General features: G+C 35.8%; 2 protein-coding genes across 3 annotated transcripts in view; one reads left to right on the top strand and one right to left on the bottom strand.

Annotated features, from left to right (window-relative positions):
* The first annotated feature begins 5,520 nt into the window (after positions 1 to 5,520).
* On the top strand, positions 5,521 to 12,390 carry LOC126975845 (translocon-associated protein subunit gamma). Its single transcript, XM_050823889.1, has 4 exons — positions 5,521 to 5,768; positions 5,914 to 6,133; positions 8,611 to 8,742; positions 12,168 to 12,390. Exons 1-4 carry the CDS (start codon positions 5,636 to 5,638, stop codon positions 12,232 to 12,234), a joined length of 552 nt encoding a protein of 183 aa, XP_050679846.1. The 5' UTR covers positions 5,521 to 5,635; the 3' UTR covers positions 12,235 to 12,390.
* Positions 12,391 to 14,162: 1,772 nt separating this feature from the next.
* Positions 14,163 to 27,759, bottom strand: part of LOC126975833 (uncharacterized) — a 34,072-nt gene continuing 20,475 nt past the window's right edge. Inside the window, exons 2-4 of one of the 2 annotated variants that reach the window (XM_050823867.1) lie at positions 21,318 to 22,705; positions 21,106 to 21,240; positions 14,163 to 14,351 (exon numbers count right to left, since the gene is read on the bottom strand). In XM_050823867.1, coding sequence (XP_050679824.1) covers positions 14,233 to 14,351; positions 21,106 to 21,240; positions 21,318 to 22,644 — 1,581 coding nt within the window. In that variant the 5' untranslated portion in view covers positions 22,645 to 22,705 and the 3' untranslated portion in view covers positions 14,163 to 14,232. The remainder of the gene's footprint in view (positions 14,352 to 21,105; positions 21,241 to 21,317; positions 22,706 to 27,759) is intronic. The other variant, XM_050823868.1, reaches the window with a different exon arrangement.

Genomic DNA, 27,759 nt, shown 5'->3' with positions numbered 1-27,759 from the left:
ACTCAACCAATTGGGACAAACCATACGCGAATGCAAAATTTTGCACAGATCGCCCTGCGTAGTCTGTGGTACGTGACCCAAGCCATTCGGCATTGGGCTACGATTTCAAAGGGCTGCTGATACCAGAGTTGTCCTCTGCACTAACCCAACAATTTACTGAGTCAGCCCTTTCAGCTCAGGAAATCACGCGCCACACAGTTCTTTTTAATTTTTATATTTGAATAATATTTGGTATCTTATTTAATTTAGTATTTCAATTAACATTTATTGTTGCTTATATAGTTATTTATATTCTATATAAGATGAAGTAGGTACTATATTTTTTATAGTGGCAACCATACTCTTTATAATGTATCTTTTTATGATACAAATGTATTTAACTATACCTACATACATGAAAATCATAAACCATATTTATTATAAAATAGTTACCTTATGTCTCACATATGCAGAAAGGTCATGGATGTGTTCATAAAGGTCATCTAGAAAGTCATCTCTTTGTATTTTCTGTCTGTCATCGAGTCCCTCGCCAGTTAGTTCCACGCTGAGTATTTCACACATCATACCAAGAACACTAATCCTAAGAGTGTATGACTGCGAAAGTAATTAATAATTAGTAAGAATTTGATTAGCCAGAAACAAAACTTGACTTTGTGGTGACCACTTTCGGTCCAAGTTTTTTATAATTATTACTACTTCAAGTACACGGAGAGATTTACTAACAAACATTACAATTGTGCCCTTACTGCGTGAACAATGTTTGAAGCTATGTCTAAGTTGTTATTTGGGATCTTCTGACACAGATTTTGTCACCTAAAAGAAGGTCCCAACCAATAAAGAATGTAACATAACTTTTGGTACCAATAAAGAAATTTGAATTTGAATTTATTTACGTCTAATTGTTATTATTATTTCACAGAAGAAAATGGCCCATCTTGTGCAACAAGCCCTCCACTAGTAAAAAAAAGTATTAAAAAAAAGATACCTCGTCAGTTTCTAAGTAGGGCTGTAATGTTGCAATGGTCCCAGTCATTTCTTTTGGCAACTCTTTAGTGAGTTCTAATAGAAATGTACCGCAGTTCCTTGCAGCAGCTTGCTCAGTACCAGCACTGTTCTCTTCTTCTGTGTAAGCTAAAGCCTCAGCTATTTCCCGTACCTATGAATATTTTGTGAAATATATATAATAATAATCTTTATTAAAATATGAAAACAACCATTATACAGCTTCTTAATCTATACAATTAACTAAACACAATATAACTAATTATTTTTCAAAGTTAACTTTCATTACTATAGGTAACTAAGTGGCTGTCATTAAACTGATTACCCTATCGTTTCGTACTAGTAAAAACTGTATCACGAAAGGATAGTATTCATCGTCCTTAGATCAGCGATACTTAGGTGAGTGTTCTTGAAATTAGCAAACTTCTACAAACTAGGTGTTTGATTGTGTTCAAAATCGATCAAGTGTTATATTATATTTACGTTATGACTGTTATCTGTGTATGGTGAATGTGTAGGGATGTGTGAAGGGTGATGTGTGTACAGTATTTATGTGAAATTCTGCATGAGCTTATATTCTTTGTTTTTTACAAGTGAATAGAAGAGATATTTTTAAATAGGGTTGTACTCAGAAAAAATATAGAATATCATACCATTTGTGGTGCAAAGGTACCGAGTCCAAAATCTCTTGTTAACTGTACAACTCCTGCACATATAGGAGAGATAGTGTGTTCCACTCGTTGTAGCACCTATAACAAAATTGAAGCTTTGAGTTTTGTATTATGATGGCAATGAAAACTGAATCTTTTTATTTTCTGCATTTTTAAAACATCGATGACGAAGTTCGCGCTTGCTCACTCATGAAGCCCTGTTGGATAAGCCACGACGTCATGGCCGGCGCGCGTGCATACATTTTCGATACATACACGGGGAGTGAGACAGGATGTAAAATTTCTGCTGCCAAGCAGTAGTTTACAAGCATGGTTTGTATTATGGTTTGAAGGTTACTAGCTAGTAAAAATACTGGTTTACTGAGAGATTAAGTCTTAGTAAACCAGTATTGTACCAACCTTAGATAACTGATTATTACATTTATGAAGGTGGTTTTAGTCTGAACTAAAGTTGTATATAGTTTGATTGTTACAGACTTGAGTATCTTATAATTATTTCAGTCTAACAATTCCAATAATGGATTCTTTCCCTATTTGACGGATAGACAGTAACTCACCTGGACTAGTTTTATAATGCATGAAGTTCCGTGATTATATTTCTTGATCAGCACACCTAATATTTGGAATATAATTTCCCTCACTGTTTTGTTTTTTATTATTTGTTCTTCGAGTGCTACATAACAGGGTTCTGATACCATACTGAAAAAATACCCATAAGTCATGAAAATGATGTCACAATAGAGATAATGAACTACTACACTCTACTGTGTATACTATACAATGATGTTCTATACACATATAAGGCAAAAGTGTGCTTAAAGACAATATCAACACAATTTTCTCCTTAGTTATGTGTAGACTGTCACCGTCTGAATCAAAACTGAACTGAATGCAATGTAGCTGTTGAAGCTTATTATCATGTAATTTGTGGCATGTTTCATATTTGAGCATTGTGATTTCTTTATAATATGTATTAGTCATTGATACTATATTATACAATTAGGATATTATATCTATACAATCATAATGTATAGTATCTTATATCTTTAAACAAGCAATTCTTGTAGTTATATATAAAATCTGAATCTCAGAAAAGGCTCCAATGATTTTCATAAAATTTAGCATACAGGGTTTTTGGGGGCGATAAATCGATCTAGCTAGGTTTGAGATGAGAAACAGCTACAATAACATTAGAATACAAAGGTAAATTTCGCCACTATATACAAGACTATAATAGCTCAGATGGGACATTGGGTGATCGGCAAAGCAGAAGACCCCGGTTTGAAACCAGAAGTCTTATTAGTTTTTTTCTTTTGTTCAAGTTTTGTACATTCTTAAAAATCCAAGCAAAGCTTGGTCGTCCGGATATTTGTATTTTATGTGTAGAAAATAATTAATATTTAATATGTTATCATTATTTAAACAACAAGAAGCCTAGTGGGTGTAAACAAAATAATTAAACAACCTAAAGATCAAAAATATAAAATTATACTAACGAAACAAAATTGTCTTCAGCCAATGGAGGATCCCATAATCTCGACAGTGGTTGTTGCAATATTGTGTATAAAGAAATTAGTGCTGCTTGTTTATCTGACTCTGTCCATTCACAGAACTCTTCATTATCTGTGGCTTTCTTCCCTTTCTTACCCAGTGTCAGCTTTGTGGAGTTCTTAAAAAACACTCTTACCCTTTCAAACACAAACTCAAAAATACAGGCATAATAATCAGTTCTATAAGATTATCAAATGAAGTATGTACTTTATTAGAATTTGACCCCTCTCCTCAGATTGTAATCTGTGTTGCTACAGAATGATTTGAGGACATACTCCTGGCGCTGGATGAACAGTGGATATGGTAATTAAATATTGTATAAAAATATATTTTGCTTTCCTTCTCAAGGTTGAAAGTTTATACTGTTTAAATTTGTTTATATCAACATTAGGGATTAACTATTAATAGTTGAAATAATACATATTAAAAAGTTTCACATATTTGTAGACATATTATATGATTTATATTTACATATATGTAGTTACTAATATAAAAAAAATACAAAAAACTTACATCAGCAGCTAATTTAGCATCCTTTGTTTTCATTATTTGAGTGTGTAAATACAAAGTCATTTTGGTAATATTCAGGTACTTGGTCCGAGTTTCACTATTTATTTCATTATCTTGCAATAAAGGTTCCAAACAATTATTAATTCCTTTTGTTGTTCTCAGTATATGATCAAATCCTAAAATTTACATTTTCATAACATACTCTATTTATTATTTAATTTAAAATACTATTAACCAATCGAAGTAGGTACCTTTATTTATTAAATTCCATTCCAAGTGAGTTCCATGAACAATTATTGAGAAATATGTATCAAAATGTTCTAATATATAATCGACTCCATCTGAATTGTATGCACGAGCAGCATCTGTGTAGTTGAAAAATAAAGTAAATACTTGGTAAATTACATGTCATACTTGTACAAAATATGTACAAACCTTGCAGTTTTGATAAAAGTAGTCTTGGCTGGACTACATCTTCAACATAATATTGTCCGGCATGGCATTCTAACAACGTTTCTTTTTTTAAAGGAATAACAAACTCGAAAGTACTCATTGTCGTTAAATGAGTTGTGGTGATAAAACTTAAATTAAATGGAAATGTGTTTAAATTTTATGTTGATATTATTTAGTATTTACCAACATTAATATACCTAACGACAGCCGTACAACGTACATTTTTTAAATTTGAATTTTGTTTATCATTCGTTCGAGAGAGCAGGCAAAGGAATCAAGCCCTACAGCCTTGTCTTTTTTATAATTTTTACTGGCTACGCCTCGTCTAGGGCTCTTCAATATAAATATAAAGTGTGCTACAATATTACTATTGTTGAAAAAGTGTATCCCACACAAACACATTAAGTGCTCAATCACAAAGTTCTTATATTAAGTTGACAATATAATTTCCAGAATAATATACATCGTATTTTATTTCGTTATACTTCTTACATATTAAAATGAAGAATATTCTACCTTACCGTCTGCTCTAACAAAATAAATGGATAGTAAAAATTGGAAAGTTTCCTAAATATTGTTTCTTGGTTATATTGTGTGATATTATGATGTCCACAACATTACAATTTACACTTACTAGTCTTTTATTCTGGTGATATCGGCGAGCGATAATATGACGGGATGTGTGCATTTCGCGCCCTACGAAATATTTAAATAGTAGGTGCTTAAAAACTTTTCACTTTATCTTATTAAACCCAAAGCTAATACTTTTAGCAACATAAGCTTCATCCTCATTCAACTTACAAGTGATTTGTCAGTGTAAGTAATATTCTACATTATTGATTTAATTGAAATCGTCGTTTTAATGAATAAGGATGTTTATTTCAGCATTATATTTAATGAATATGAGTAGAAAACAGGGATTATTTGTTGTATATAACACATATGAAGTTTAATTCATATTTTTGCTTAAAATTATAAAATGATATCAACATTTTGCAAAGGGTCATCCGTTTTTCAAAAAGAATTTTTAGGCTATTTTAGCACAGTGTTTGTTGGTCAAGCCAAATCGTTATAATAATTTAATTAAAAAATATACGAAGAACGTTGTAAAGTTATGCATAATATAACAAAGTTCAAAAGACCCTTCAATGGCAGTCATTACTTAAGAGTAATTAGTGTTCTGTGGTCATCACGCTCTCTACAAACAATCATCTTTTAATAGGTTTTCTGTGTAATCTGAAGTCTCAATTTTAAATTTTGACACGTAGTCCCATTTAGAAGAAAAACGTCAAGTGACATGTACAATTTATGTCATTGACGTTTTTGATTTTTCGTATCTAGTCATCAGAGTGAGAGAAGCCACATAATCGATGCGTTAAGACTTTTACTTTCGGCCTCATAATTTAAAGTTTGTGTATTGAAATAAAATATTTTTATATCTTAAAAGGATGTCTGGAAAGAGCAATAAAGCTTTCACGAAAGAAGAGGAGTTGTTATTACAAGACTTCAGTAGAAATGTGTCCACGAAATCGTCAGCTTTATTCTACGGAAATGCATTTATTGTGTCTGCTATTCCTATTTGTAAGTATTTATTTGAATTTGTAAATATAAATAAAAAATATATTAACTAAATATAATAAAGAAATCCCTACTCCTATGGGGAAAATATTACAATTTTTTTCTTATACTTAGCGTGAAGTTTCTGTTAAAATGCACTATATTTTAGGGCTGTTTTGGAGAGTACACGCACTCGAAGTAAACACATCATTAGCTTGGTTCGTCTTCGTCACCTCCGTTAGTACTTGGCTCCTTGCTCTTGCTTACCGCAACACCAAGTTTCAACTCAAGCATCGTGTGGCGGTTCGTAGAGAAGATGCAGTAGCCCGTGAAATGTCCAGGAAGCTAGCTGATGATAAGAAAATGAGCAGAAAGGAAAAGGATGAAAGGTATATGATTATTACAATTTATATTATGTGTTGTTTTATATTAATTATAGGTAGGCACAATGAGTGTATGAAATTGTTAAGAAGTGGGCTTCTTATAATTTATTATCATGAATTAACATATTGTATTCGTAGACAAATTTGTAGCAATTTTAAATGCTTATTATAAAATTGATTCCTTTAGAATACTTTTTGATAGTTTGACACTATCAAAATGTATTAAAGATTACAAGAAAAATTTAAAGATCACAACAGCCACCAGAAGAAACAGAAATTTTGCCACTTTTTTGGTGGCATATATTTTTGAAAATAAAGGTCATATTCAGCTATGAAAGTACAGTAGGACCCTTATAGTCCAAACCTTTTCTAAACCGAACCAAGTAGACATTCCTGTGCTAGAAAATAACAATTTTATGTAAATAGCGAGACAGATATTTGTATTTATCATCAATACCTCGCAACAAACTAATATAATGAATGTCTTTAAAAAAGTTCGGAATTTTTTACATTTCTAGGTACATAATTTCACAATACTATTTGTTTTATCTCATAAAATTACCATGTAGATTCTCTGTACTATTATCTAAATGCCCCAGGAATCCGTATGGGCGGTGAATTTTCAGAGTTCGGATTAAAGAGGTCCTATAGTTGATTCCACAGTTTAGTTGTACACACATGAGGTGAGAATCTGGCTAAGGATGATATTAAGATGCATGTAGTGCAAATATCAAAACTTTCCATGATTCATCATCATTATCAAATCAATCATATGTGAAAGTTCAGGTAACTTACAAATTGTATAACATGTGCACATACTATGCTACTATTTTTTATTTAAGTAATTTATTATTGAAAATTTATTACAATGCTTTACTTAGAGAACCAACAGTGTTCATTGGTGAAAAAAGAGACCCATCATAGGAACACTGCCATAAATAACAACAACATTAGCAATATTATGAAAAAGGTTACATATACATACATGATATATGTTTTTATGAAAAGATAATATAGTTTAATAGTCAAAAGTCAAATAAACTGGGAGAGTTTCTTGCACAGCTTCTGCTCTTTCAGAGGTCCATATATTTCCAAAGCAGTGGTAGTGTTAGAAATGACATCAAAAATAATTCTACACATTTTAATTTTGAGATAATAAATGCCTTTTAACTTGATTTATTTAGGCTTAAACTAATAGCTTTTGAAGTGTTGCTTTACATAATTCTTTTAATTTGCTGAATTTATCATAATATGTTCAGAAAAAGTGGTCAAGTCGGACTTGCCCATGAACATGTTCATGTTTTATGCACAATGTTTTAAACTATTCAGTTTGAAAAAAATTCATATTAGAAACCTCAATATCATTTTTGAAGACCTATTGATAGATGCCCCACACATATGGGTTTGATGAAATTTTTGTACTACAACATAATATGGTGAACCCCCAAAACTTATTGTTATTTTTTCTATTTTTGTGTAAGAATCTTAACGCAGTTAACAGAATACATCTACTTACTAAGTTTCAACAGTATAGTTCTTATTGTTTTGGAAAAAAGTGGCTGTGACATAAGGACGGACAGACAGACATGGCGAATCCAAGTGTCAAACGAAGTCTTTTCTTCTTTCTTTGTCACTACGAATCAAAAACGGTACGGAACCCTAAAAAGTAGAGTGAGAAGTACATACAAGAAACTCAACAGCCGCTCTTTTACTTCTATGCAAACACCAATGCCAAACAGTAAATTGCTAATGGTTCACTTGAATGGATGTGCATAATTTTTTAGTATTACAAAGAAAACTAATAAACTATAATGAGCTGTTATAATGTAAATTAAATTTTGATTTCAGAATATTTATTATCTCAAAAAGAATACAAATTCACTTACTAACATGATACATATATTGAGCGGCAAATCATTATATACTATACATAATTTAAGACGTTATATTTAAAGTTACAATAATTACACAGAGTTACAATAAATACTAATTAGGTAGATACATTAATAACGAAATAGGTGGGTAATGTATAAAATAAATGTTTACAGTAATGAATGAAATACCTACACTATTTTATTATTTGTTATAATGACAGCTATGAGGGTACTTGTTTATTAAGGTCTCGTTCATAGTCATAGCCGGAAGCGGTCTAACAAAATAAGTTATGAGAAATCCTTCAAAATGTGGTGTTTTAACGTTTTTTTAAAAACATTTAATGATTGTAATTCTTTAATATCTTTTGGTAGGTTGTTATACAATTTTGCCCCTTCATACATTATATTTCTTGTTCCATATTTTGTTCTTAAATTAATTGTGAAATAAATAAATTAACCAACATAAGTACTAATTCTTAACAAAAGTTAACTCTCAACAGATGTGAATATGGTTTAAATAAAGGTCAAATATTTTTTAAGTATTTTTTGTTAATAATTTTATTTTGAGCAGGAAATTGAAAAAGTTAACATTGTCTATAAATATTTCAGAATCCTGTGGAAGAAAAATGAGGTTGCAGATTATGAGGCGACTACTTTCTCAATCTTTTACAACAATGCTCTGTTCCTTACTATTGTGATCCTGAGCAGCTTCTACTTACTGCGGACCTTCACACCTACTGTGTATCCTTTTCAAATTTTACTTATCTCTATCAACATAAAATGGGCCACAACCTGTTGAACAAGACATACCAAGATTTACGAATCATATGTCACTTGAACGGTTGGCTCAGATAGCCGAAGAGGTTGCAGGTTCGAGTCTCACTTCGCGTCCAACTCGACTCTGGATGACCAAGGTGCACCACCACCGCATATTCCGTGGTGCGAGTCATACATGCCGCAGGTAAAAATCCGTCATGTCGGCGTGCTTAAGGCGCTTATCACCTTGGACATTCACAAATCGAGTGGGCCCGATGGCATTCCCTCGATAGTGCTGCGGACATGTGCTCCAGAACTGGCGCCGGTCCTTACCCGTCTTTTCCGGCTCTCTCATTTGTAATACGAGCCATCTGTCTTCTAAACTCTGTACTCGAGGTAGCACCACAGTGTGATCTTTTTGCAAGCTCGATGGAATGTTTGGTCAAAGAATGTAAGAAAAGATTTGAGAGTATGATGCCTGTAAGCTCTATAAAATAAGATAACTAATTTATAATTTTCATTGTTTTTTTTCTTCTTTAGTATAATATCTTTGTAACACTAGATTTAATCTGTAATGTTACATTGCATCTTTAATAAATAAATTTAAATGAAATCATCATCGTAGTCCCGAAATCATCATCGCCACCCACATTCTCTTGCAACACCAGAGGAATCACAGGAGCGTTGCCGGCCTTGCAGGAAGGTGTACGCGCTTTTTTTTGAAGGTACTCATGTCGTATCGTCCCGGAAACACCACACAAGGAAGTTCATTCCACAGCTTTGTAGTACGTGGAAGAAAGCTCCTTGAAAACCGCACTGTGGAGGACCGCCACATATCCAGATGGTGGGGATGATATCCTAACTTGTGGCGTGTCGTGCGAAGATGGAATTCGGCGGCAGGAATCAGGTGAAACAGCTCTGCGGAACACTCTACATGATAAATGCAGTAGAGGACACACAATGAAGAGATGTCTCTACGCAACGCCAATTGATCCAGCCGTTCACAGAGCACCGGGTCCCCGTCAATTCGAGCTGCTCTGCGTTGCACGCGGTCAAATGGATCGAGCTGATACTGGGGTGCGCCAGACCAGAGATGACAGCAATACTCCATATGTGGCCGGACCTGCGCTTTGTAGCCAGTTTTTTGCCAGTTTCCTCGAAGCCAATTTGGCTTTGCCCTCCAGATGGCCGCGAAATTGGCAATCGCTCGAGATATCGAGACCCAGAATTCCGATACTAGGCGAGGCTGTAAGGGAAGTGTTGTCGAAGAGCGGTGATACGACAAATGGGGTTTTTTTAGTGGTAAACGCGCAAACTTGAGTGTTCTGGGGGTTAAATTGGATAAGGTTCAATTTACCCCATTCCGCGACCTTCTCAAGAGAGGACTCGATAGAAGACACAAGTTTCTTCCGGCAGTGGTGGACGATTTCCCGAGAGAGACCTGCATGGCCCGTGTATATGGCAATGCCCGTGCTGTCGTTTGCATAGCAATGCATGTTGGAGGTGTCAAACATATTATTGATATGCAGAAGAAACAGTGTGGGAGATTCACAGTGTAGGTATACCAGAAGATCACCTGCCGATCGACCATGGCGAAAGCCATACTGTCGGTCGTTGATCAACTGGTGACCCTCTAGGTATACCAAGAGCTGGCGGTTAATTATGCTCTCCATGATTTTGGAGAGCAGGGAGGTAATAGCTATAGGCCTGTAGTTAACCGGATCCGAACTTTCACCTTTTTTTTTTGGATCAGATGGACAAGGGCTGACTTCCATGAGTCAGGGACTACGCCTTTTATATATGAGTGCCGGAATATACGCGTTAGCACCGGCGTCAACTCAGAGGCACACGTTCTAAGCACGATTGGATTGGAGTAATAGCATCTGGCCCGCTCGACTTCCTGACATCCAACGAAAACAGCTCTGAACCCGCGGGATGGTCGGCGGTGTTTTTCCGTTGTCGTCAAGAATCGAGTTGGAGGCAAAATGAGCGCACAGGAGATCGGCTTTCTCTTTTGCCGTATGGGCCAGAGTGTCATTCCTCATGTGCAACGGCGGCAGAGACGGCTGGTTGAAGTTACAAAGAGCAGCTTTCGACAACGACCAGAACTTGCGTGTTCCGGTCGGGTAACTGGAAAGCTGCTCGCTGATTTTGACTATATGCTGCAAATCAGCAGTATTCATTGCTATGCAGACGACAGCACAAGGTATGCTTCCTACACCGGCCGTGCCAACATGTCCCGGGATAGCGTCGACGAGAACCGTAACAAACCGTGTCTGAAATCGAGACTGCTTTGCAAAGTCTCGGAATGGGGCCGACAAAATTTAGTCCAATCCAAGAAGACACAAGTTTGTGCGTTCACCACTAAAGTCTCCTTTTGTCGTATCCCCTCGATTCGGGATCACTCCTCTAACTGCCACAGCCTGTATTGGTATACTTGGCGTCGATATATCGAGCGACGTTCAGTTCCGTGGTCACTTGGAAGAGAAGGCCAAACTAGCCCCTAAAAAGCTTGGTGTACTCAGTAAGGCGAGACAGTACTTCACTAAAAGCCACCGCCTGCAACTTTATAAGGCGCAAATTCGGCCTCACATGGAGTAGTGTTCTCACCTCTGTGTGGGTGCTCCCCAGTACCAGCTTCTTCCATTTGACCGCATACAAAGGAGAACAGCTCGAATCATCGACGATCAAGTCATCTCCGATCGGCTTAATTCTTTAGCATTGCGTAGAGATGTGGGTTCTCTCTGCATCTTCTACCGCATTTATTACGGGGAGTGCTCAGAGGAGCTGTTCGGGTTGATTCCAGCGGCCGAATCCCACCACCGGACATTACGTGCAAAGTACCATCCGCATCACGTAGACGTCTGGCATTCCACAACCGCGCGTTTGTTAGAAATTTCTTGCCTCGCACAGCCACTTTGTGGAATCAACTACCGGCAGCGGTCTTCCCGAACAGATACGACTTAGGGACCTTCAAGAAAAAAGCATACTCTCACCTTAAAGGCCGGCAACGCATTTCTTGACACACCTGTTGTTGCGGATGCCCATAGGCGGTTGCCTCACCTCTCCCCATCCCGTGAGCCTCTTGCCCGTTTGCCCCCTCTCATATAAAAAAAACATAGTTCATTAATTTTGGTTACAAATTTAATTTATTTAATCCCAGAAGTGAGGGGTATCACTTTGAAAATAACAAATTGTAAATAAACCCATGTCTCCCAACACCACCAGTATTTGTCTCAATCTTGTGCTCAGTCCATTGGCGGCCTTTATCAAATAATAGCACTAGTGACGTCAAGCATATGTAAAGATGGGAACGCTCCATCTTTGTTCAAACGCGCGGCGGTTATTCAAAGTAAATTTTTGTTCTCAACGATTTATTTTTACAAATTTTCTTAACTAGATCTTTATAGCAACTACATTGTGTCGCTGACTGCTGCTTCTGGACTGCTGGCTCTGCTGTCGACGGGAACTAAATAATGGTTTTAAGTAAATTCAGTGGACTGTGTTTCACATTTGTATAATATAATTGGAAATCTTGTTTTGCATAGTACTCAGTTAAGTTATTTTTACTTGTTGCAGAATTAATTTAAGAATGAATGAATGGCATAGAAAATAAAGATTTTTTAATAATAATGTTTTTTATTTACATTGAAATTTCATCTTGTTAATATGACAGGGTGGGTTAAATATTATATTTATAGCAAAACATCACATTACAAAAATCGATTTGCCAATGATATAAATTACAAATTCATGTTTTTTGTTTTTATAAATATATCTATTCTCTAGTCACTTTAAATAATTTACAAAAATCTTAGTCTAAACCTTATATTAATAACCTACTAATATAACCACTTATACAGAATTTCAATTAAGAGGTATTAGCTTAGAATATGCACAATAGATGTACAATGATCTTTATAACGTAATCGTAAAACGTTATTTTAAAAGTCACCTCACAATTATTTGAAGTAAGGAAAGCCACATGCGATGACTACATTAAATTTATCAAAAAGTTTGGAACTTGTCATAGGTATAATAATAATATAATCCCCGAACGTTAACACGAGGTAAGGCTGCCATCTTAGTGAAGTCAAAATTAGCGTCACGGAGACGTTAATGTGATAAGATTCCATCGCCGTCGCCAAAACGTGCCCCAGTATCAAACAAAACAAATGTGTTACAAAATTTAAAAGAATTGTTAAAAAACGTTTGTGTGGGAAAGGTTACTATAGCATAAACGATTTTCTTAATGACACCACGGACTGGGAATAAAGCGAACACCCTCAGGCTCTTTAATTATAAATGTTTATTGTGCGATATCACATTATATCAATATTTTATATTAAAAAAAAAGCCCACTGAGTTTCTTGCGCCCATTCTTCTGAGGTCTGAGGCAGTCTCTTTTGAATGGATGGTACTTTTTGACGTTCAATAAGTGATTTAAAATCCTATTTTGAATAAAAATATTTGAATTTGAATGAGTAGAACCATAGATGTATTATGTACTAGCGCCAGTGGGATAATACACCTATGATTGGAACTTAGAAAATTAGTATGTTTCGATTTGTTTTACTGAATCAAAACGTGTTGCTTTTTAAATTAAGCATCAACTCTTATTTATAAATAACATATTCAATGTCTATTATTAGGCAGGTATTTCTATGTAAATCTCTTAGAAAGTGTTTTTTTTGTGGCTATAACTGGTTATAGTAGGTAAAAGTGACGCACGGGTCACCTCACGGTAAGTGATCACCATCACTTATGCTATGCAGAATATAAATCCCTCCCGTACAAATATCACTGGTATACTTAGAGTGATTAATCGAACAGATGGTGGTAAAATCAAGTCGATATTGTAAAAAGAATTATGGCTTTTTATATATTACCACACAATAATTGTCTTATCATAAAATAATATCTATATCTTTATGGGTATCAAAGTTTTTTTATTAATTAATTTTATGTGGGACTCATGCCTAAACGCACTCCTACCGATTCCCCTCATTGTGACAGTGCTATATTTACGAACTGTACCATAGGATTTTTATCGACAAATACCTACACCCTTCTATGATGACTTCGAACCCTGTCAGAGTTATATTTAATGGCTAAAGTTCTCAAATTAAAAGCATAAAATAATAATGTTGTGATTGATTTAAAGAATAAAAAATTGGATAATTTTAAGAATCTTAAATATGTGTGTAGTTGTCGCTAGAAAAAGGTTTTGTTGTTCGACAGACATCAGATTTATTATTCTGTGATAACTATTTAGTTAATGCCATTTTCGTACACAGACTATCACACAAACATAAAAATTAAAATGGCGGTCATTTAATGGTGGATGAGGCATATCATCGTAGAGGGGTGAATTTGTCGATAAATACAAATTGAAATAACGATAATGCATGCCACACATTGTATTTACAAGACCGTTGGCGATCTTTTACACTTAAAAGTAATGCACGAAATCCCTTAATACATCATGCCGACATGTAGAGGTTCGGATCGTTGGAAGAACACGTTGGGATTGCTGCTGAAGGTCGGTTCCACGCTAGTGTACACGCCAGTCTCCTCCGGTCGTACCATCACACCTGTTGATATACTATTTATTAGGTATAGAATAGATGATACAAAGTAATTAATATATATATCTATGGATCGCAACTGCTAGTTCCAATAATTTCAATGTGCAACATTTAAATGTAGGTTGAATAATTTCCCCTACACACTTAAAATTATACACATCGACATTTTTAAAGTTTCGAAACTATATCTACCTTTTTGTTTATGGAATAGGAGGACTTACGAGCGTACGGGTCACCTGGTGTTAAGTGATCACCGCCGCCCACATTCTCTTGCAACACCAGAGGAATCACAAGAGCGTTGCCGGCCTTTAAGGAAGGTGTACGCGCTTTTTTTGAAGGTAGCGATGTCATATCGTCCCGGAAACACCGCACAAGGAAGCTCGTTCCACAGCTTCGTAGTACGAGGAAGAAAGCTTGAAAACCGCACTGTGGAGGACCGCCACACATCCAGATGGTTGGGATGATATCCTAACTTGTGGCGTGTCGTGCGAAGGTGGAATACCTATTATATACTATTAGTCAAAACTACTTATAGATACTTATGTTTTTTTTAACCGGAATGCTTGTATGCCGATCTATACCTCTTTCTCAATCTTAAACTGCGTCGCAATTGAATCAACTTGGTATCAACTGGTTTTATTTTTGAACTCAGCTCTATCACGGTGTAGGTACTTGGTATGGTATCAATAAGAAATACGGAACTCTTATAAGATCACTTTTTTGCTCGTCCGTTGTCCATCAAGACCCATTATCTCGTGAACGCGTGGATCTATTCAGTTTAAATTAAAATCATTTACTCAAATCTACGGTCTCGGTTCCTGTGTGAAAATGAAACTTCTATTCTTCTATTTCTAACCATAAATGCTGAATAGTCTAGTTCTTTGATATATTTTTTCAAAAATAAGAAACATAAGTTTCGACGCACAATTATATAATTTTCTCGATAGAACAGCAACACCAAAGTAGCACTATGTATCTCTTTTAAGTGGTATTGATGTGAAAGGGATTAATTACCATGTGGCTAAACCACGCCCATTTACGATTCCATTTAATATGGTGTCATTATTTCTGAGCACCCATTTTTGTCTTTGGTTGCTTTTACTATTAAAACTCGAATTCGAGTCACGCTAAATACAGTCACTTTATGAACTATTTTCTAATATTGCTGGAAGTAAGTCGACGGAGCAAGACAATATTTAACTGCCATTTTTATTTACATTTTTTTCAGTCTGTTGCTATACTCTATACTTGTAGGTCAAAATTACTTTATCACACACACAAAGGATGTTTGATAGTATACATTATCCTCACGCAAAGTCAGTGCCGGAAGTAGGCAGAACCATACCACGATACGTATAATTATAACCAGTGGGTACTTGTATTGCCTACAATGACGCCATCTTCAGACTTTGACTTTACCTAAGATATTATTTAAGAAGCCATCTTATTTATTAATACCATCCAATTTACCGTGTTTCATCTAGTAGCATACAGACTGTATGTATGTTCAGGCAAAACGAAAAAACTATTGAATAGATTCGATAAAATACTAATAAATGCAGCAAGATTCGGAGAAAATTTTAGTATATTATATGTTGGTTAGTTTGACTTAGAAATACCTATATATATGCAATACAAATAATTTGGTTGGTGACATTTCATTACGTAACATGAAAATTCATACGATGAGCGGGCGCAGGGTAGGTACTTAATTTATATGGCAGAACAACGTTTTCCGGGTCACCACTGATTAATATATAGGTAAGTTGGGATGACATATAAGCTACATAACATTAAGTTGTAATGTACCTATATTCTTCGTAAGCTTGTTTATATCTTCAACGCGAGGACGGCGCGCAGGAGTGCATTAAATGTATAAGAGTAGTGTATTAAATGTATAAAAGAATATTAATGATGTAGGAACAGTTGGCTCAGTTGGAAAGAGCGCTCGCACGGAACGCGAGAGGTCGCGGGTTCGAGTCCTGCATCGTTCATAAAATTTTGTTTTCAGTTTTATTTGTGTAATTAATCCCAGAAGTTAGGGTTAACACTTTAAAAACATAATAAATTGTATTTATTAGTTTTCGTTACAACAAAATATGTATATTAATTAAATAGTCTGAGACGTCAGTCGCTCCGTTCCCAAGATGTGTTATCATTAAGTTATAGTATCTAACCTTTACAACATAAACGTATTTTATTAATTCTTATGAATTTCGTAACACATTTGTTTAATACATTTTCTGGGATCATGTAAAAGCTTAAACAATGCCCAACAAATGACTTACTTTTTTTTATAATCTTCTGGAAACAGCCATAGTCCAGGTTAATAAAGCTCTTAAGGAACGGAATGCTATTTATATGTTCCTGCATTCCTTATTCCTGGAGTACTTACCATAGTTTCTAGAAAATTCACTAATGTGCATATACCTACATTAAATTACCATAATATATTGCATATGTTTTGTGACAAGTTCCCGTTGAATTAAGTGTTTGTTCTCGGTTCTCAAACAAGAAAATTATTTTAGTTTAGTACATTCGAATTAATTGAAATTTGTTTGCAAAAACATGATTGGAAGTTTCTGTTGAATATTTATGTTACGGCTTATCTCCGAAATTGTTCTGATGGCATTTTCTTATAGCCTACGGTTAACACACAAAAATAACGTAAGGTTTCGTGAAAAAAAAAAAAATTACCCCAATATTATAAAAAAAATCCAATTGAACTGTCAGATTGGAAAGTAAAGCAAATCTGCGTAGGCATTGTCGCAATTACTAGTTTACTAATTATATTATCACTGCCACTATATATAATAATTTACTCGTATTTCATGTTTTTGATGACTAAAATGCATACAGAATTCAATACTTAGCCCGTGATCAAGAGTGTTTTGTCTTTCATGCACATTAATTATGAAGACAGTTTGGAAATATCTGGAATATGGACCTAAAGCCCTATCATAAACATGTGGTCGTTCTAATAATTTATAACTTTATGCCGATATTATATAACAAGTTAATAACTTGATTAACAACAACAAAACGTGTCATGGTAATTTTTTGACTTATTTATTGTCATAGAAATATAACGCTCAGAACGATAGTTTCATACATAGTTCCTGTCAATATAGAAGTAACATTATAATTAATGTGTGCGTGAGCGACACGAACTCACATTCGCCAACACAGACAGCCGAATAATGTTGCAAGTGATTAGACATTTCCCTAAATCAGTAAATTGTAATAAGAAAGAAGAAATAAAATATAAATTTAATAAAAACATCACACATTTAATTATTGTTGTAACAATTTTTGAAGTGTAAGTAAAAATGTTCTTTAGAATCGTTGTTTTTTGAAACTCGGTGAAACGAAAAAGCGAGACGATAGAGGCGCCGTTCCCAGCTCTATCCGAGGTTTTCTAGGGTGCAAAGATCGAATTTGGGATAATTTTTGAAACCCAAGATGGCCGCCGTGAAAAATTACGATTTCAACAATATGGATATCGTATCCGAGGCTGTTGAGGTTGCAGAGAACGAATTTGAGATGATTTTTGAAATCCAAGATGGCCGCTGCGCAAATATATAATTTCAAGAATATTGATATCGAATTCCATAGTATTATGTGCTACGCTATATTGCTATGGGGCAACGCTGCCGATATTAATACAATATTTGTGCTGCAGAAGAGGGCTATTCGCGCTATTTATAACCTAGGTCCTAAAGAATCATTGAGAGCAAAATTCAAAGAAATTAACATCTTGACTGTTGCTTCTCAATATATTCTTGATAATGTAATGCATGTTCATAGGCACATAAGTGAATTTTATAGAAACTGTCATAAGCACAATGTTAACACCAGGAACAGACATAAACTTATAATGCCTACTACTCGGCTAAGTCGAGTTAGTAAGTCTTTTGTGGGGCGATGGGCTTTTACAACAAGATCCCAGAAAATGTTCAAAACAAAAGTATTACGTTACTCAAAAGAATTGTTAAAAAACGTTTGTGTGGTAAAGGTTACTATAACATAAATGACTTCCTTAATGCTACCACAGATTGGGAATGGAGCGTCCGCCCTCAGGCTATTAAATATTAAGTTTAATTGTACACTATTACTTTGTAAACATATTTTTTCGATAAAAAAAAGCCCGCTGAGTTTGTTGCACCCGTTCTTCTCAGGTCTGAGGCATTCATTTTGGAATGGGTGTTAGTTTTTGACTTCCATTAAGTGATGTCACATCCTATTTGGAAAAAAAATATTTGAATTTGAATCCGAGGTTCTCGAGGGTGCAGAGAACGAATTTGGGATACTTTTTGAAATCCAAGATGGCCGACGTGCAATATCATGATTTCAACAATATGGATATCGTATCGGTGGTTATAGAGGGTGCAGAGAACGAATTTGGGATCATTTTTGAAATAAAGGATGGCCACCGTGCAAAATTATGATTTGAACAATATGGATATCGTATCCGAGGTTCACGAGGGTGCAAAGAACGAATTTGGGATCATTTTTTAAATCAAAGATGGCTGCGTGTTGGTTATAACGATAACCCTAATGCCAAACAACTTATAGGCAGCTTTCGGAAATTGTTGTGCCACATGGAACTAAAATGGATGAAATCAGAAATCGAGAACCTCGGATTCGATATCAATATTGTTGAAATCATAAATTTGCGCGCCGGCCATCTTGGATTTATAAAAACAAAATGGCGCGAAACCGAAAATTGTGTCGATTTGCTTTAAAATTTCTCTCATACGTCGATAAAGAAGTTTCACTTCAAAAACATACCGACGTATTGAGAACCTCCTTCTTTTTTGAAGTCGGTTAAAAAGAGTGGCCGTTAATGTTCTCACGAGCTAAACTTTTTTCGAATATATGGTAAATTCAGTAATTTTAAAGAAATATTTCTAGTGACTAGAAGCGCTTAGTTTAACCTTAATTGAATTAAGATTATTTGGCTTTGAATACTTATAACATCATGTGGCGTCGTACATTATAGCCTCCTATCAATATCTGCCAATAAACACAAAAAACTATCCCAGCGGAACGCGGGGTATATAGTACATTCATAGCTGGCAACATATTTTTTTAATGGCGTCTGTTTCGTTTACAAAATATTTTACTGTTTTGACGAATGTATTTGCTTAAATTAAAAGTTGTGAAATAGTATTTAGGTGTGAAATGTGATTTTCTTATAACATAATTTTTATTATAAGACGCTTTGTGACACCCTTTCACTGCACAGTAAGTCATTTGTCAAATAAATTCCGCGCACTGATTGCCCTGGAACTCAAGAGAATGACACGACGCGACGGGAAACGTATGTGCCATGTGGTGATAAACGACCACATTGAAACTGCTTCATTTCGCTTGGGCCTACTCACGTTCTAAGCGTTATTATTCTAAGTTAATTATAATTTCAATTTAACACTAACATTACAGGGTGATCCTAATGCGCTAGTGTAGTTGTCCATAAAAATAATTATATATATATGTCAATTTAATAGGTACAATTTAAAAGCTTAGTCATATAGATTATAGGTATTAGTCACACAATGTCACATGTCAAAACCAGTTGAAATACAAGAACTAAGTTGTGATAAACATATGATAAAAAATAAAATTTACAAGTCAATATTTTGTCTTAATATTTAAATAATTTCTATAATACAAGATGCCGCCTTTGTGAACTCAGTCAGAGTACATTCATATACCTATGTCAACAATGTCAAATATTTTTCTGTTGATTACAATGACCACAAGTATCCATGATTTATACGGAGGGCAGCGATTGTTTGACTTTTATTTATAAACTGCTGACCCGATAAACGCTGTTCTGTCAACAGAAAAAAAAATTATGTACCCTAAGTATTCAGGAATAATTTAGTCCAAAGCCATCAGGAAATGAATAATTTTATAACATGTAGTAATAAAGTGATAAGGATTAATATGATATTTTTTTAAAAAAGGATTTTATATGACCGCTTTATAATTGACAATTTCAAGCATTAAAATGGATATAGTATGTATGTGATCCTTAAGAGATAGGTATCTATGACGACCTGTATAGCCGAGTGGTTAGCGACCCTACCTACAAAGCTAGAGGTCCCGGGTTCGAATCCCTGTAGATGCAAGCATTTATATGATGAATATGGATGTTTGTTTCCGAGTCATGGATGTTTAAATGTATTTATGTATGTTTAAATGAATTTATGTATGTGTAAGTAAGTATATTGTATTAAATATATCGTTGTCTTGTAACCCATAACACAGGCTATATATGCTTAACTTGGGGCAAGATAATTTGTGTAAAAAGTGTGTCAATATTATTATATTATGTCTATCTCTTAAGGATCACATATGCCATCGTGGACTTTTCTGTAGACCTATATAAGATACACAATTCCACTATATTTTTATATATTTCTTAAAAGTTATATCTCAAAGGGCTTAGACAGAGATTTCGTTGAAAGCTCCCGGACGACTTATTTTTTTCGAAACCTCCAACAAATTTCGTTAATGTATACACAAATGTGACTAAAACCTTCCTTGTGAACCACTCTATCCATTAGTGAACAGCATGAGAATAGGTGCAGTAGTTTTTGAGTTTATCGCGAACAGACAGACGATTTTTTTTTCAATACCTACTAATAAAATATCAAATCATCCTACTAATTTTTCATAGGTGTCTTATGAATAAAAAATATACAGATATATACATTATAATACAATATTTACAAAAATGATTTCGTAGTACCTGGTGGTAACATGAAGTTATAAGGCGGGTAATTGTAGTTATAATATTGTGTTAATGGGTGCAGGGGGTAGTGCGGCGGAGGGCACAATGTGCGAGTGTGGAAGTAAGAACCCACGAACATACCACCGTGTGCATCTGAAAACAACCCAATTGCATGAGAATATAAATTGCAAAACAAGCACAAATGTTCATGAGTTGGATACTTAACTAACCGGCTTGCTGAGCAGAAGGTTCTTTACGATCCAATATTGGAGGCGCTGGAAGTGGAGCGGCCGCCGAAACCATTCCGTATTTGACGGGCTTGAAGTGGAAGAAGGACGGCGAGTAACCAGAGCCACCCGCGCCCAGAGAACTGAGGCCTTCCTCGCGGTCTGTATCCCACCGGCCTTCGCGGCCCAGAGCTGCTAGGCGCCTGCCTTTGGGAGCAAACATCAGAGCGAACACGACAGTACACGTACCCAGCAGACCAGCTGCGATACATACATCTTTATGCCGCTCTGGCGCTCCCAAAGCTGCTGCCACCCAGCACAACCAAACGGCTGCTGTCGCACCAGCAGCTGCTGCTATATGCGTCGTCTCCCGATAGTTGTCTCGTATCGCCCGTGAGCGTAGCGCAACCCCACCCACAATAGTAATCAAAAACGCAGCATAACAAAGAGATAATAATAAATCTGGCAGTGGAGTATCACATCTCACTCCATCTGTTGTAACCTGCGGAGGTGAACCTCCCAGCCATTGCGCCCCGATGGCAACTTGAATCATTATTGCGAAAAAGAGTAACAATCCTTGGTACGCTGCAGGTAAATAAACACCACCGTTTAAACTTAACAGGAAAACACACTTCACTAGTAACGACACGAATACTATAACATACGACACTCCCGTTCCAAACCGGATTGCTCCACACGTAAACACATTAGGTGATGCAGTGTGCAATGCTGCAGTCCCTGCACACAAAAATAGTCCAAAAAGTAATGTCTGTCCCAAGAGCAAGTGGCGATTGCTTGGAGCTTTACGACTGGCTCCCCATATCACAAAGGCTTCAAATCCACTTATGGTGACCATTAAAACGCAAGACAGCGCCAATATAGGAAGAGCCCAAGGATCTGTCCTCAATGAATTTGTGAGAGAAACTTTCTTGGAACTTGATAAGGTAAAATTGAACGGTTTCAATGTTGAAATAGTTTTGGTTCGTGATGAAGTAGTGGATGGAGTTGTCGATGATCTCTCTGGTATAATGAAGTATTCTGTGCTCATTTCGAGTCTATGTGCTTCTGTGCGCGCGGGACGCCTGTGTGAGGTTTCCGTCTTCGGCTTCCGTTCCTCATGTTCGATAGCGAATATGTTTTCATCATACTCCTGTTCCTGGAGTTCACTATCCTCACTCTCTGTGTAACTATTGGCTGAAGGTACATTCCGTGGTGCGTATGGTACTGGAACCCTTGGGGCGATTCGGTCACCAAATCGAGCTGCATTTGTTCCTACAAAGCGTGACAGCACCGCTAGTAAAAGCAGTGTTCGGAACGCTAATCCCTCCATCAGGCCCTAACGGCCTTCATTCAGCTTCTCGGTAGATTCATTCGTGCTACAATCGTTGCCTCTGAAATTTAAAATTTCCAAATTAATTAAGTACAAACGGACCAATCGTTTCTGACCAGGTATTTTGGCAAGGACCGCATAACCGGTTTCCCATCGCCCGCAGCTTTTAGGTAATTTAACCTTGTAGCTTTAGGGAGTTTTATGTTTGTCGATAAAATCTTTCTTCGTTTTTTCACGAAATGATATGACTGTCAAATTTGTAAACATGTTAATTATTTTTTATAAATTGACAAATAAAGCAATAAGCAAGCGAGGGACATATGTATACTTAATAATTAAAATTTTTAATGCCTATATGTCCTATACCCTACTGTTTTATTTTGTTTCCTGAAGGCCGGCAACGCATCTTTTGACCCCTGCACTGGTGTTGCGGATGTCCAAAGACTGTGGACGGTCCACTTACCATTACGTGAGACTCTTGCTCGTTTGCCCACTCTTATATAAAAAAAAGTTTTAGTAGGATACTCGTATTTCCGGTAGAACATGTGTCCGTCTGCTATAATGACCATTTTACTCAGAAACTCGTGGAGGAGTATAAGGCGATAGGTACATCAATTAGTATTCCATTTCAAATTTTTATTCTCTATGTAGGCCAAAAAAAATAGCACTTTTACATATCTTTAATTAAGATAATAACTTCATTAATTTTTAATACATCGTCATTTATATTTGTAATACAACTAATTTTTAATTTGTGTTGTGTAGCTTTGACCCCACGGCTGTATATAAAGTAAGTCATTAAAAATAATTGCAAAAAGTCCGAATCACAATTGCATTTTAATTTCTCGCAAGTAAATGAAAACCGATCGGGTACATACCAACCTTGCCATTGGCCCAGAATCATGAATTACGGAGAAGTGGGCAAGGTCTGTGTATCTCATGAACCGTACTAAAATTTAAGAAACATAAGTAAGTAGGTAGTTCTTTAAATAACAAATAAATTAAAAATCTACGCGGAATTCGAAACAATAAAGTTTTGTTTTTGGTCGTTGTTAAAATATTAATAAGTATAACTTTGTATTTTTCTGGGTTGCTAAGTGTCTGTAAGTACCTATTAATAGTTTTGTAAATAGAATATATCGAGATATCATGGTAACTATAGGACATGGAATTCCCTATTTTTTCGTTGGTGTTGTTACATAAAAATCAATATATGTATTATCCTTGCGTAAATATAGGTCATACCTTCATCATTACAAAATTACAAAAAAATACCGACATGAATAAAAGTAAAAAATAATTAATGTTCTCTACACAACAGCACAATGAACTCTCTGAAACGTCTTAACCTATTTAAATGCTGATGCAATGTTATTGACTGGTAATGTATTGTGGCAAGCTGTCCGTAATATTTTGTTTCAGTCCAACTAAATCACAAACAAAAATGATACCCCGAAATACGAGGGGCGGTCAAAAAGTTCGCGGAATGGCGGGGTTGGCGGGGGTGAGGTCGCTCCTCCAGGTAGCCGCTACTTGAGTAACTCATAATTACTATATATGCCAATTTCTAGCCTAATTGGGTCATTAGCTTTCGAGTTACAAACGAGTGAACAAGTAAATCGGGAACAAACTAGCCACTATGGAGAAAATTGAACATCGCGCCGTCGTAAAGTTCCTCACCAAACAAGGAAAAACGCCTCAAACTATTTTGCAAGAGATGTTAGCTGTTTACGGAGACTCTGCTCCTGGTAAAACCATGATTTACAAATGGCACGGCCTTTTCAAGCAAGGAAGGGAGTCAATTGAAGATGATCCTCGACCTGGACGGCCCATTGAGGCCACTACGCCGGAAATCATTGAAAAAGTTGAAAAACTTGTATTGGAAGACGGAAGGTTGAAGAAGAAACAACTTGCAGCATCAGTTGGAGTATCAGAAACCACAATTTTAAATATTCTTCATCAACATCTTGGCATGAGTAAAGTGTGTTCAAGGTGGGTCCCGAGAATGCTCACGCCGCTGCAAAAACGTGAGCGCGTCAACTGTTCCCGCGAGTATTTGGACCGCTGTGGAGAAGTTAGGGAAGAAATTATGGCCCGAATTGTAACCGGTGATGAAACTTGGGTTCACCACTATGAGCCTGAGTCAAAGCAGGAGTCGATGCAGTGGCACAAAAAAGGCACACCACCCCCAAAAAAATTTAAAGTGTCGCAATCGGCCGGAAAGATCATGGCGACTATTTTTTGGGATACTGAAGGTATTCTTTTGATCGATTATAAAGAACGTGGTGTTTCTATAACGGGAGAGTACTACGCTTCCCTATTGGACCGATTAAAAGAAGCTATTAAAGAAAAAAGAAGAGGAAAACTGACAAAAGGTGTACTCCTTTTGCACGACAACGCGCCCGTTCACACGAGTCATGTTGCGACGGCTGCCATTCATCGATGCGGTTTTGAACAACTACGCCATCCACCCTACAGTCCAGACCTGGCCCCTAGCGATTTTTATTTATTCCCAAAGATGAAGAAAGAGCTGCGTGGAAAAAAATTTAGAGACGATGATGAAGTCAAGTCGGCGATTTCGGCGTATTTTGACGCCCAAGACAAAACCTATTTTTTCGACGGTATTAATAAGTTATATGCCAGATCCCAAAAATGTATTCGTGTTAAGGGGGAATATATTGAAAAGGAAAAATAACATAATGTATCATTTCATCTTTTTTCCCAGTCATTCCGCGAACTTTTTGACCTCCCCTCGTACCTTGTACTTCGTGTGTACATAGAACAACATTGACTACCGTTCGTAGCCTATAAAAAACGTTTTAATTTTGATAGGTTTAAGTTTTTAGTTTCAAACTTTTAATTTGACTGGTAACGTAAAGTTGATAAAATTTAATCAATTGATTTTATGTTTAACTAATGACCCGACAGATATATATATGTTGTGCAGATTTTATATTAACGCATTATAATTGCCAATTTTTCAAAAACATAGGTATTCCATCGCGGACTTTTCTGTAGACCATAATATACACAATTTCACCATACATTATTTTGATATATCTCAATCGTCAATCGACAGACAGACAGACGCGGTGGAGGAGTTTGTTTTATTTTATAATATGTAATTATTAATTATAAATATTCATCAAATTATATTTTCAAAAAACAGAGTAACGTTTGTCTTCTATTAATAATAATATTGTGTAGTATAAATAAATATCTGTTTGTATTAATTTTAAAGGTGTTAAGTTATCCTGTGAACGAGTTGCATTTTTGCAAAATATTTGCCAATAAATGAACATGTCAGAAAGTTTGATTACAATTTAAATATTTATGTGGAACACCGTTGTATCGTATGAAATAATTGTAGATTCTGGTTCGGAGCGTGTCCTTAAAATAGCTCAGGCACAAGTCAGCCAGTACGATTTGTGTCGCGAGTAACAAGCGAGTGTGGACGCAGGTCGCCCTGTCCGCAGCCCGGACTAGACAAGGGCAACGAACGTATTAATTCTCATCCCTAAGGGACTGACCGGTGTTCAGTGAGTTACCTGCGCTTGGCAACAACTTACCTGTTTCCAACTAAACTTCTTTTTAACTTTGCAAAAGCTCACTCGTGAGAAAATAAGATGTGCAAAAAGTTGAAAAACGTAAAAGTATTGGAATTGAATTATCTTCCAACTACGGTCCGTAGCGAAAGAGTTACTTTTTGTTATTCATATTGTAATAGTGTAATTTATTGCCACGCTATTCAAGTACCACCGGGCACACTGTCATATTAATGGCATTACGCAGAGCTAATATGTATAATACTAAGTCATTGCTACATTGCCTACAATATTAATACATTCCTTTTACGATTCTATTGCTGGAATAGAGAAAAAGGGGCCCATCTAGATAAGCTCCTAAGTGGAGATAGCGATATAAGCACTCGGGAAATGACGGTAATGCAGGCCGCGAATTGCGATAACCCTAAAATATGCACAAGTTCCGTATAAGGAAGTCTGGTAACAGATTACGTAGACAGCTTCGCAGAGATCGTGACACGAAAGTTTATTATCCGTATCAAAGCACGTATACGGTTCGTCTGTAAACAGATTTGGTGCTAAGCTAACGGTGAAGCAGACCTAAGCGGCGTTTGAAGAACAGACAATTGCACGATCGTTCCATCAGTGCAACGGTAATAAGTAATATTATCTAACAAACTAAGGTATCTACTACCGAATCTCATACTCACACTGCCATGCACAATACGTTCATCGGTTTGTCGATTCAGATTCAGATTATATTGTAAATGGAAAAAAAATCTCATTATTTGTGCACTATCTACTGATCGATAAATGGAAGACAATAGTGCTTATATTTGTGTCGTGATCGTGATCGGCACAAAAATGTTGCCCATTGGCGATCGTGATTCTCGTTTCGATACTCGTTAAATTAACGAATGCGCGTTATTGATCTTGAAACACGAGATAATAACAGTTTTTTGCAACAAAAAGGTTACACCGCTAATTTCAGTAATCGTTGTTTAAATTATAGAGCTCGAGAGAGATTGATAGACAGATATTATTTTAACAGTTGATGTATTAGAGTGGTAGGCAAAGTAGAGTACCTATCTACTTATTGTATGATGATTGTTTTGTTTTAACATTAGTTATCTGGGGGGATTACCAGTTAGGTCTCAAATCCCTATCTGATTGCAATTAATTTCTATATTATCTGAACATTGGGTAACTATGACTAGTAGAATAAGTTTAGGTGTTGTTTTTAGAGCACTAATTCTAAACATCAGATTAAAGCTAAGAACATGCTGTTAGCTTGAATCTGTGTGTGTTTCACAAAAAAAACACCACATTTTGTCCTCTGAAAGACCACTACCAGAAACGATGAAAATATGAATTTGGTGCTGTTAAATTGGTTTGCTATTTGCTCTCCACTTCTAATTACGTATTTAGGCAGCCCAGTACATCAATCCAAGCCATGTCACAGGCATACCGTATCCAAAAAATTCTTATTTAGGAGCCGCACCGGTGCCGTCGTTTTATGTACTTTTACAAGTCGTTTTTTATGTTAACATAAGTATACCAATATTACAATAATTACTAGCTGCAGACGTCT

Source organism: Leptidea sinapis, chromosome 38 (genome assembly GCF_905404315.1).
Source record: "Leptidea sinapis chromosome 38, ilLepSina1.1, whole genome shotgun sequence".
Lineage (NCBI taxonomy): Eukaryota > Metazoa > Arthropoda > Insecta > Lepidoptera > Pieridae > Leptidea > Leptidea sinapis.
This window is presented reverse-complemented; position numbering and strand designations above follow the sequence as displayed.

Coding starts and splice junctions, on each gene's coding strand:
- LOC126975845 (XM_050823889.1), top strand. CDS start 5,636: ATGTCTGGAAAGAGCAATAAAGCTTTCACGAAAGAAGAGGAGTTGTTA. Junction 5,769..5,913: donor TGTGTCTGCTATTCCTATTT/GTAAGTATTTAT, acceptor ACTATATTTTAG/GGCTGTTTTGGAGAGTACAC. Junction 6,134..8,610: donor AGAAAGGAAAAGGATGAAAG/GTATATGATTAT, acceptor TAAATATTTCAG/AATCCTGTGGAAGAAAAATG.